We start from the raw sequence: 12,774 nt of genomic DNA on the forward strand, positions 1-12,774 counted from the left end.
AGACCTTTGTGTTTTACAGAGGAGTTTTAATAAAAATTTGTGAAATAAAATTAGATTTGATAATTTAAAAATGAACTCTGAATTGCTCATTTGCCTACTACTAATCTAGCTTCCTGTGGCATTTATACATACACATACAAAAAGCAGCTCAAGTAAAGAAGCATTGTTTGAGAGTTTTATCACATGCTTTATGATGATTCAGATAGGTGGTGCCTTGCTGGAGATCTTATGCCATAAAAAGGTCTATTAGTCCAGGATGACTGACTTCCCTTTCCTATGGGGTCCAGAGCTTTCTCCAAGTATGTCCCCCCACCAGGAAAACAGGCAGTTCTGTATGAAACCAGCTTGGGCCTTACGTGTAGGTGCCTAATGATAAATGGTAGATATCTGTTCCCTACTTCCCCTAACTCTTTCATCCTTTATATTTCCCTAAAACACATGGAAAAGCTATGAAGAGGTCGGGGGACAAGGGCCCTCCATATATAAAGACCTTCATTCACAAAGGATGTGTTGAGATAACATTTTATAAACTGTACTTAGAAGTCTACTCTCAAAACTGCTTGTCAACTCCCGAAATCCCTTTAGCAAGGAGAAAAGCCTTTCAGTTTAACTTCATAAAGAGAAAACCATAAAATGCAAGTACTTCATAGAGGTTAAAAGGTAAAATACATTATTTTGAAAGCATAAACCACCATAGGGCAGACAAATGACTCAGAGCTTCCCCAGTTTTGTTACAGGGGAAAGGCTGAAGCTGGGAGAACAGCCTTTAGTATCCAGAGGAGATGCCAGAATATTTGGGAATAGGAAGTCATAGAAACAAGCTTCTAGAACATCACTCTTCATCTGAGATCAGTCCTGTCTTCTCCATAACAGAAAAGGAACAAGAAGTTTTTTTTTTATTATTATACTTTAAGTTTTAGGGTACATGTGCACAACGTGCAGGTTAGTTACATATGTATACATGTGCCATGTTGGTGTGCTGCACCCATTAACTCGTCATTTAACATTAGGTATACCTTTTATTTATATATTTTTAAGGGTTTTGTTAGTTCTTTAAGGTATCACACAGTTGTCTCAAAAAAGAAAAGATGTACTGGATATCTAGCAGAGGCCAAATGTCAAGCTAAAACACTTTTGCAGAAAGGTATTCTTATTCAACCCTGACAATATAACTATAAGGTAGTTTAATCAAGGTTAAGAAAATCTGTCCAAATTCAAGTTAAATAGGAGGTGATTGAGCTGGGATGTGAGTCTGTGTCCTCTAATTTCAAAGTCCATGCTTTTTCTTGACTTTGTGACATACATGAGGGACAACAAAGAAAATCTGAAGAAGGAACCTATCAAACCAGAGGGAACAACCAGCATTCCTGCTCCTATTAAAAATCAGGCTGGGTGCAGTGGCTCACACCTGTAATCCCAGCACTCTGGGAGGCTGAGATGGGCAGATCACCTGAGGTTAGGATTTTGAGACCAGCCTGGCCAACATGGCAAAACCCCACCTCTACTAAAAATACGAAAATTAGCTGGGTGTGGTGGCACATGCCTGTAATCCCAGGTACTTGGGAGGCTGGGGCAGGAAAATCGCTTGAACCTAGGAGGATGAGGTTGCAATGATCCAAGATGGCACCCACTGCACTCCAGCCCAGGCAACAGAGCCAAGACTTCGTCTCAAAAAACAAAACAAAACAAAAAAACACAGAAGTCCCATTCTATGTTTAAATCATGTTCTAACATTTTGCAGAATTTGTTTAAATGCCCCAGTAAAGAAAAATATAATACCTTTATATACTAAATTATTTCTGCTTGTTTTGTTGCTTGGGAAACACTTTGGAGAATGTTAACAAGAAGATACCAAATATCCATAGCTCAGCCAGAGAGTCACTGCACTAAATTCCTAAATAGTCCACAACCACAGAAAACGGGCAATGGCAGCACAGAATAATCAAAAGCAGCTTCGTATTTTCCACATAAAACAAAGCATCATTTGTATTGAGGCATGTTTAGAAGGTACCACTGAAAGCCAGGCTTTAGCCTGGAATGGCTTAAAATACCAAGTTTAACAATCACATCAATGGCTTTTAAACTTTAGAGGCAAACAGCTTCCTTCTATTTGAAATTCAAAGTGAAGAATTAGATGCAAAGCTAATAGATTAATTCAGTACACACACAGGCTTAGAGACTATCCAATGCCTTAATTAACATTATTACAAGTGTATTTAGCCAACCACCTGGGTTTTAATGAGAGAAAGGTAAAGGTCAAATTTTTTTTTTTTTTTTTAACAAGTTGCTTCAAACTAAGCCCCCCTACTGGGGAAAAATAAAAAAGCACAAATAATTTAACTAAACAGAAAAGACTTAATATAAACAGTTATTATTTTGGCACATTAAGGAACTATTCCTTAATCAGTCTATATTTTAATTGAGGCAGTACTGCAATTAAAAGTTCACTGAACTTTGCTGTTCTGCCTCAGCTTGAACCTACTTCCTCGCCAATACTGAAGAACTAGGAGAATTACAGTGGGCAAAACACTACAGATTGAAGACTGGTGGAAGGCAGAAGGGACAGAGGTAGACAGGGACCAGACTTCTCTAGAGAGGGCAAGAGGCCTTGACCACCTAATGCTTCCAGAGTAAGGACAAAATCTCCAGGGTTTAAAGAAAGAACAGAAACACTACCAACTGTGAGCTTTAATTACATCATAGATGTTAGATCAAATTATGCTTCATTTCTTGGAGACCAGTAGAAAAAAAATTAGCTGAGCCATTTACTCGCTATGTGGTAGTAACAGCTACCATAATGAGCTGCAATTAGATATCTGTGCTTCCTTAGTTTTTGAAGGGGAGGGAACCTGCCCAACGTCTATGACTGAAGAATCCTCCACAATGCATATGGTGGTGGAAGGTGAAGTCCATCTTGTACAAATCTTTGCCAAGAAGTCCAAACACACGCTTCCAGGCTCTCATGCAGCTAGATCCGAGGCATGTGAATCAGGTTTGGCCATTTACATGCACCTGCCTCACATTTTCAAATTGTCCTTGATTTTCCTTTAAGCACTTTCTCTTCCAGATGGATTTTTGAATCAATTCTGTAGTGTTTTAAAAAAACGCACAGGATTTTTAGAGCCATGAAACTACTCTGTGATACAACAATGGTAGATATGTCATTATACATTTGTTCAAACCCACAGAATATACAATATCAAGAGTGAACCTGATCACTTTGGGTGATAATAACGTGTTAACATAGGTTCATCAGTTGTAACAAATGCACAACTCTGGTGGAGAATGTTGATAATGGTGGAAGCTATGAATGTGTGGGGGCAAATCTCTGAACCTTCCTCCCAATTTTGGCTGTGAACCTAAAACCACTCAAAAAAAAACAAAGGCTTCTTTAAAAATTGGGGATTTCATTAGGGATTAAATGGAATGTCTACATAATTATGGAAGAGCTAGGTGGTTTAAAATAATGAATCAGCTTATTCAGAAAAACAGTATTTCCTTCCACTTATTCAGGTCTTCCTTTAAGTCCTTCAATAAAGTTTTATTTTCTTTAATGTGAGGCTTGCATAGCCAGTCACAGTGGTTCACGCTTGTAATCCCAGCACTTTGGGAGGCCGAGGTGGGTGCGTCGTGTAGGCCCAGGAGTTTGAAACCAGCCTGGGCAACATGGTGGAAACCCCATCTCTATTAGAAAACAACAACAGCAATAAAACCCCACAAAAATTAGCCAGGCATGGTAGCGTGGTGGCTACTCAGGAGGCTGAGGTGGGAGGATTACTTGAGCCTGAGAGGTCAAGGATGCAGTGAGCCGAGATCACGCCACTGCACTCCAGCCTGGGTGACTCAGCAAAACCCTGTCTCAAAAAAAAAAAAAAATGCTTGCATATTTCTTCTTAGGTTGATAAAGTTTTTGTTCTATTATAAAATGGGACTTTTCTTCCTATTCATTTTCCAAACAGTGTTGCTGTACAGAAAGATACTAACTTCCAGTGTGGCTCTTATATCTACTGTAAACTCCTACCAGGTCTAGATTTAATATCATAATACTCTTAATCTTAAGAGTCTAGTAATTATTTAATTTTTAAAACTAAGTAACTGTTTAATAGTAGTAATATGAATGTTTTCTGATAGTAAAGGTCACTTAAAATTAAGAAACATGTGGTAAAGGTTGTAGGCCTCTCTGGAGAGCTTCAAAAATAAACACAGAGCCTCGTTTGCTTATTTTAGATCAAGGTCCTAACATAAAGCAGGGAGAGGAAAAAAAATACGATGCCCTCATCTGGCCTTCTCCCTATATTATGGTTTAATACTGATTTTTGCTCCCTTAGGCCAAACTCAAGGTCAAGAAAAATACAGTGCTTATTTGCACTGATGGAACAGCAGGAACAAGGTGAATATGCTTTCTAAAAAAAACATGGTAAAGTTTTAAAAATTACATTCTCCAGCATGCCTCTATAGCCTTCTGAAAACACTTTTTGCCCAACTATAAGCATTTCCTAGGTAAAAATGCATAATCATAAAAAAGAGAAGAATACTGCTATTTTGAGTTTACTCGATGATTTTCAACAGTTTAAGTTTCACTGTACATAATACTGCAAATATCTGCTGGGCACAGTGGCTCATATTTGTAATCCTAGTACTTTGCAAGGCCGAGGTGAGTGGATCACTTGAGGTCAGGAGTTCAAGACCAGCCTGGCCTACATGGTGAAACCCCCATGTCTACCAAAAATACAAAAATTAGCTGGGTGTGGTGGCATGTGCCTATAATCCCAGCTACTCGGGAGGCTGAGGCAACAGAACTGCTTGAACCCAGGAGGCGGAGGTTGCAGTGAGTGGAGGTGGTGCACAACTGCACTCCAGCCTGGGCAACAGAGTGAGGCTGTCTCAAAAGAATAAAAACCAACAAACATAATATTGCAAATATCCTTATATACATATAGTTTGAATTCAATACCTGCTAAAGTTTTACCTATAGATACAGGTGATAACTTCTTTTTAGGGATAAATGAGGGAATAACAACTGTTCAATACTTCTGAAAAATATTTCGTTTCCATTGAAGGATACTAAGTTGATCTCAGTTACTGCATTTTTCCAAATTCTCAAAATAGGTTTAACATAAAAGTGTAGTAAAAGATTGCCTGCAAAAACCTACAAAGGACATGAAAAGCTGAACTCAAGTTTTTAGACATGTCTCCTAAATTTCTATGATTATGAGTTCAAGTACATGCGAATGAATTTTCTTATGTCTTTGCAACAAAGATTGGTTTTAATTGGAAACAGTACAGCAAAATTTTTCCATATTGCAGGAGATATTACCTAAGTTTCAGAGCAGTCTTGGTAGATTAGCCAGCTTTAATTTATAGAAAAACTTAGCTATGATTTACTTATATAATGAGGACTGGCATGGACTCAATATATGAGTGGTCAAATTCCAAGTATTTCCCCCAACAATCCTGTGATATAACTTCATCAGGATTTAAAATTCCATCTGCTTTGTTGCTAGCCTAATACAACCAGGTTCTAGTTAAGAGCTAAAAGGCATATACCATGCAGATGTTTTATGGGAAACATTCCCATTGCTCTTTCAAGTTGGTTTGTATTAGTGAAAAAGCCATAGTGTGGAAATTATTATGAAGAAATGATTCAGAAAAACCAATAGTTGCTTATAAAGACCAAAGGGAGAAATAAACCCAAAATCATACGATCTGAAACTGAAAGTTTCAAATGCAAACTATGTTCCTGTCTGGTGTGTCTGAAAGGCATGGGTGCTGAAGATTATTAATATATTGCTATTTCTTCTAAGTATGGCACTGGTCAAAGCAGATGGTAGGCCTGTTTTGAAGAACTGTTACCGACTGGTGAGTTTAGGCTTGGGGACCCTGATCCTGAGAAAAATAACCCACTGGCTGGCAGTTCCAACCCAACAGACAGCTTAGGATGTAACTTTATGCTGGAAATTACAAAGGCTTCTAAAGAAGCAAATAACAAAATTCTCATGATTGGTGACAGATGAGCCAAAACTGAAAAAGTTTTTTGTTGTTATTATTTTTAAACAGCTTTCAGAAAACTAACAAGAAAGACATTTTGGCCTTGACCCAGCAGAGGGTGAATGTCCCCCTGGATGGAAATTCTGTGAACGAAATTTCTCCACAGTGACAATTCTAATTAATTATTCAAAGCCAGGGGTTGATTTTCTAAGGTTAACTATGGTCTCCTGTTTAGGTCATTAAAAACTGGTTTCTCCTTTTCTTTGGTGTCTGCTCACCCAGGCATTGATGAGAAGCTTTAACAGCAGCTTTGCAATAAAGGCTCTACTTTTAAGATGAGTTTGTCATTTTGCAGACTTGGTTTAAGGGATAATTAGCAATAAAAAGAAATTTTGTCTAGGTTCTATATAACCAAAAATGTTAGAAATCCACTTATTCTCTTATATAAGTATGGAAACAACAGACATTAATATTATCACAAGGCATTGCAAGATCTTTTGAATTAAAGAGTTAACCATAATTTTGTCATGCTTCAGTAATAAGCACACTTCTTAAAACAGAAATTAAAATTGAAACGTTATTTGACATAGTAACTCAGAAAACCAGTCATTCTCAAAGGAGACTGGATTAACATGGGTTTACAGAGTGAAATGCAACATCTCAGGCAAGTCAACTCATGCTAACATATTTTTATTGTGCAATACAGGTAGACAATATATAGTTTTTCTAGTGAGAGAAAAAGGGTGTACCAGTGAGTATTCACCAAAATAATCCTAGAATAGGTTAGCACAAGGAATGTAATGCTTTTAGAGGCACAGTGAGAATATGCACCAGAACTCTACAAACAAGAATGAAATTCAAGCCAAATTAAGTAGTTCTCATTATAATGAAAACAAGCAGTCTGGCATTAAGTGGGGCTCCACCTGTTAGGAGTAAAATTTGATACTCCAAAAGATGAAGACCAGTCAGCCAGCAGTTGGTCAAACGTATAAAATGTAATCATGTGGGAAAGGGAATGGGATTTCTAGAAACCAAATTCCTGAACACACCTGCTATCCCTCAATGTCTTTAACTTTGACTCCCTCTAGATCTGAATGACCTATTAAAATTATGAACCTTTAAATCTCTGGGAAAGGATTTGGTTATGACCCAAACTCAATTCTCAAAGTCACTTCTCATAAGAAAGCTCAAAATTATGTTTCCTGTCCTTTTTCTTTTTTAAGAGACAGGGTCTGGCTCTGTTGCCCAGGCTGGAGTACAGTGGCATTATCATAGCTCACTGCAGCCTTGAACTCCTGGGCTCAAGAGATCCTCCTGCCAGAGCCTCCCAAGTAGCTAGGATTTACACGTATGTGCCATCATACCCGGATAATTTTTTAAAAGTTTTTGGAGAGGCAAGTGTCTCGTTATGTTGCCCAGGCTGGTCTTGGAACTCCTGACCTCAAGCAATCCTCCTGCCTTGGCCTCTCAAAATGCTGGGATTACAAGTGTGGGCCACCATGTCTGGCCTATGTCATTTCTCATAGCCTCCAGCACACTGTTTGTTCTAACCCAGGTAACCCTCTCTGACCCACTCCCAAAGCAACAAACCCATCCGGCCTGGGGTGAGGAGCAGCTTGCTGCCTGCTGTCCAGGGTTGGACTCATTCTTGCACAATACCTGCTTCCTTCTTGCCTCCCTTTCCTCCCTCTCGGCTCTTCTTCAGCACAGCCTTTAACATTTTCAACACTTGTTTCTAAAGAGAAAAGGAACAGAGAGAAGAGGAATTAAACGTTGAAAGTTGGAACATAACTTGTGTATTGACAAAAGAGGTAACTTGTGTTCAAACAGACCGCTTAATATTAAGGTACCTTAAGTCTTACATTAATTTTCTATGAATAAACTATGGTGGGAAACTAAATGCTGAAGACACAAGGAATGTTCTATAACTTTTAATGAAGTGCTCAGAAGTTCACTGTTGTTAGAAAAGCTAAAAAAAAAAATACAATAGTGCATTCTCAGCATTCCACATCTAATTAAGGTTATGAGGCTAAACCTGGGTACAGTACTGCAAGATATTTGGCACAGTTTCCCAATCCCAGTTCATCAAAACGCGGCACCAGAACATGGAATCAAAAAGATAATGAAAGAAGCTACATGGTTAAAGGCAATGTTTTACAGGTGTTACTAATTATATAATCACAAGGAAAACATTTTGGAAGGTTATGAAATGAGGCATATCTTATAAACATTTGCAAAATAAATACAGTGGGAACACATTTTAACCCTGATCAGAGAACCCAATTAAACAGCACACACTACAGTGACTTTTTACTATATATAGGAAGTTATAACTTTGGGGTGGGGAAGGGAAGTAGGTAGAACAGGCCTGTGGCACTATGGCCAAATCCTTTAAAGAAAAGGCTGTATCTTTAAGCAGGGTTGTACTGAGCTTGTAAAAACACCACAGTGGCCCAGGCCTAAGATGAAACACGAAACCATCTCTACAGCAAGAGACAGACAAAAGGACCATTATTTCATCATGAAGCCAGTCTCCTTTAAGCTCTCTCTCCCCACTACTAACTCAGATGAGATGGCTGAACAACCCCAGATGGTAACCAATCTTAGTGGGTTGTGTTACCCATCTCACCTTTATTAATGCACTAAGGGAAGCAGAAGGCAAGCAGGTCTCTCTTGAATAGGCAAGAAAAAGGGTGGGGAGGGGAGGAATGAGGATGGGGAAGGGGAGGGGAGCAGAGGAAGGGAGGCAAGGAGGGAGAAACTCCTGTGTAGGAGGGCTCCCATATCTGCCTAGTTAGCACAAATGCCTCAAATGGCCTCAGTGTAACACACCACACACCACCTCTCAGCCCCCAGAGTAAGCAGAAGTTTTGTGGGACCCGTTGAGAAGGGTAAGGAATCCCAATGTGTTGCCATTCATAGAATCACACAACATAAAAAGGCTGGGTGACCTTTCTTATCATTTGGTCCAAGCCTGTATTTGTTTTCCCAAGCCTTTTGTTTTACTGATGAAGAAACAGAAACCCAGGGAGGCTGGCTTGCCAGGGGGGTCACGCAGCTAATTAACAGCAGGGCCAGAATCCAAATCTTCAGCAGCCCAGCAGGACCACCTTTCTCCCCTCCACCAGGCCAGTCTCTCCTCACAGATCAATGAAAGCTTTGGGCAACAACCATCAAACAAAACTGAGTGATACTAGAAAGATAGTATCTTAGGCAGAATTTGGAAAAAGCCATACTGAAGGTTATCGGAGTAAAATCATCTTACACACAAGTTTTACATACCGAAGGGGCACGGCTTAGAGCCTAATTCTGTTTTTGAAAATGCTGCTTGAATAAACAGTGGTGAAAAAATTTAGGTTTCACCTAAAGGGCAAACACTGAAGTTGGAGGGCAGCAATAGTTTCCATACGGAACCAATGGAAAATACAAACTTCTCTTAACAAGCACACTTCAGAGAAACAATGAAAAATACTGTAGTATAAAAAAATGGCAGTAAAAGTTAATAATAAATAGATAGGTAAACACAGACATATTCTTCAACCAACCAACTTTGGGGTTTATAATTTAGCAAAAACTGCCTAAAAAATAAGAGAAAAATACTGATGGAGCCACGCCACCAAAGCTTGTCCAAGGTCCCTTGCACCAAGCCTTGGTGAACTCTTCCAGAGCCGTGTGTTTACCTGGATCATTGACCAAGCTCAGGCCCCACCACATCCATGAGCTGCTCCTGATTAATCACCCAGGTCATCACCAGTTGGCAGCAGACCTACCATGCCACTCAGAATAGGCATCCCATGGGGCAAGGACTAGGTGACACTGACTTTGGTATCTCATCCCAGACACCCTGTTTTCCTATTTTGGGACACTCAGCTATTTTCGGGATAGACATACCTTCCACATCAGTGGTCTTAAGTGAAAGAGGCTATCAAATATCTGCTATAATATTTCTTCCAGTTCCTGTTTTCCTCCATAAATAGCAACTCGAGGGAAATAGCTTAAATTTTATATTCTTAAAAAAGCTATTCAAACTGCGACCTGGAACAACCTTAACTGATTAAACCCAAGTGCAAAAGTAAGGAACCATCCTCCCCTCCCCCCAAACTGGAAAGGAAAAAAGTAAGTCTTCCCAGCAAGTTAAATTCTGAAACTAACACAGATCAGAGTGGAGCTATACAAAGTCACCTGGAAGTTTCAATCATCTCTGGCCTTAAACCCACAACTGGAACTTAACAGTCATCAATGGACATACAGGCTATGCCCACCGAAAGGGGGATGGTCAGAAATAGCATTTAAAGGAATAGGCCCTAGGGGCCAATGATGACAGTACACTCCAGAGAAGACTATCCAGGATCTGCACACTTATAAACACATACCCCTACATCCAATTCTGGAAATGGACACACTGGGCTGTTGGAGCTGGGTGCTGTCACACATTGGCATGATACAACTACTTCTTGTTCTGGTTCTGTTCACACTGAGAGGCATCTCGTAATTTGGCTCCTTTCTTAGTCTGCAAATAGTAGGGAAAGAGTGTGCTGGTCCAGTTCACACAACTATCTGGCTTGCTGACAGACAATTCTGAGAATAAATTAACAAATTGGTACTCCAGCTTTAAACAAAAGCTCTCATGAGCTTTGCTTTATGAAAGGGAGTCACTTTGTCCAGTCCCATCCATTTAAGACATGGAGAATATTGAGTTTCTGAGGACCAAAGGGAAGGCAGTGGTAAATTCCTCAATGGAAATGGCACCGTGAAGCCCACCTGTGTAGGCAGCCAGCAGGCTCTCCTCTTCTGCATCATCACACTTCCCTTCCAGTAGCAACTTCAACTACTGTCATTTTTCCCCTAAAAGGGTGAACACTGAGCTGTCATGGACTTGAACCAAATAGAAATGACGCAAACCAGCCTTTCTGACACAGTAATTCAGACTCAGCAGATTAAATGAGAAGCCCAACATACTGTATGGTAAGGAAGTACTTATGGACAAGTATCATAGGATAAAACATAAGAAATAGTGTTCTTTTTTACTATATATATGTGTGTGTGGTTTTTGTTTTGTTTTTTGTTTGTTTTGAGAAGGATCTCACTTTATTGCCCAGGCTGGAGTGCAGTGGCACAATCTCAGCTCATTGCAACCTCCACCTCCTGGGTTCAAGCAATTTTCTTGCCTCAGCCTCCTGAGTAGCTTTGATTACAGGCACCCACCACACCCAGCTAATTTTTGTATTTTTAGTAGAGACGGGGTTTCACCATGTTGGCCAGGCTGGTCTCAAACTCCTGATCTCAGGTGATCTGCCTGCCTTGGCCTCCCAAAGTGCTGGGATTACAGGTGTGAACCACCGCACCCGGCCTACTTTATATTATAGACCAAAGGCACAGGTATAACTCAAATACTGACCAAACAACCCCTCAAGTTCTGCCCCGTAACACCTTAGCCACTATGACAGCAAGTAGAACAAAGGTACTGTTGAACTCAAATACTTAAGAATAAGTCTTTGAAAATGTGAAGAACATCAGATGTCATTTCTTTCCATTACATACTTTTGAGGAAGAGAGTGTAGGGGAGAAAAGGTATCTTTTCCTCACCCATGGCAAGATTCATGGCTGACACACCTATAACAAAAAGACAGATTAACAAGAGAAAGGCATAACAAATTTATTCAACCAAAGTTTTGCATGACACAGGAGCCTTCAGAAATGAGGATCCAGAGACTCAGGAAACTGAATTTTTACGCTTAAGTACAATGAAGAATGGACAGCCACGTAGAAACATGATTGAACAAAAAGGGAATGAGGCCTAATAATTGGAGTGGGGGCCCTTAGCAAGGCCTGCTTGTCCAGATTCTTCTTGTCCTCTCGGTACAGGGCAGGACCTCTCTGGAATGAGAGTCTTATAACTGTCAGGTGAGATAGGTCAGACAGAGAATTCCTTGATGACCATGCTTCAGGGGAGAAAGGCAAGGAGAGGTCAGAGGGACCTCTTTTCTTCTGCAGTTTCTCTTATATGCCAAGGTGCCATATTGGGGGGTATCCTGTCCTGAGCCCCAACAAAAGGAAAGACCAGCCTCTACGTTACTACAACTAAAAGTTACTACAACTAAAATTGACTAATAGAAGTAAATTTCCTGTAATGTTCATTGAGGAGAAAAGGTGAATAGGTAACATTACTCTGAGAAGGCCAATGGCCTGAAGTCACCTAAATTTCTACTATCATTCAACATGTAAGTTTTCCAACTGTCACAGATTCTTCTTTTAAGCCCCCCAGAAGTTAAATAGACTATCAAAAGCTTACTTTTACTACTGGTATTTCTCCTTCAGCACACCAAGTCTTTGGGGATGGGCACAACCTCTCTACATTATGTATTTGAATTCTGCACAACATGTTGTGTTGGCATATAAAATATAACAAAAAGCACCCTAGACAAAATAGTAAGATGATTCCAAAACAAGACAAAATCGATTTTAGTCTGTAATCACAATGGCAATATCAGAACCATGGCCACCTTGTCTGAGATCATAGAAGAGTACTAGCAGTAAAATGTTTCTCTTCTGGAGTGCCATACTGCCTATTTACACAATTTCAAGTGGAACCTGGGAGCTGAGGGCAGGGACTATGTTTATTCTTTAACAGATACAAACAGAAGCCAGAACACAGGCTTTGCACCCACCCTGTTCTCAATATTTGTTGACAGGCTCCAGTGAACACAGATGTACGATTTCCTCCAAATCACGCAATTAACCAACATTTATAGCAGTTTATAATTGACAAAGAACATTCCTATATAT

The 12,774-nt window shown here is 39.8% G+C and overlaps 1 protein-coding gene across 5 annotated transcripts in view; it reads right to left on the reverse strand.

Moving 5' to 3' along the window:
• Positions 1 to 12,774, reverse strand: part of TANC1 (tetratricopeptide repeat, ankyrin repeat and coiled-coil containing 1) — a 268,517-nt gene that overhangs the window by 161,217 nt on the left and 94,526 nt on the right. For all 5 annotated transcript variants that reach the window (XM_055292020.2, XM_055292021.2, XM_055292022.2 and 2 more), the window contains exon 3: positions 7,648 to 7,723. In XM_055292020.2, the coding sequence (XP_055147995.1) occupies positions 7,648 to 7,708 (61 nt within the window). In that variant the 5' untranslated portion in view covers positions 7,709 to 7,723. The remainder of the gene's footprint in view (positions 1 to 7,647; positions 7,724 to 12,774) is intronic.

This window comes from Symphalangus syndactylus, chromosome 9, assembly GCF_028878055.3.
Source record: "Symphalangus syndactylus isolate Jambi chromosome 9, NHGRI_mSymSyn1-v2.1_pri, whole genome shotgun sequence".
In the NCBI taxonomy this organism is placed as follows: domain Eukaryota; kingdom Metazoa; phylum Chordata; class Mammalia; order Primates; family Hylobatidae; genus Symphalangus; species Symphalangus syndactylus.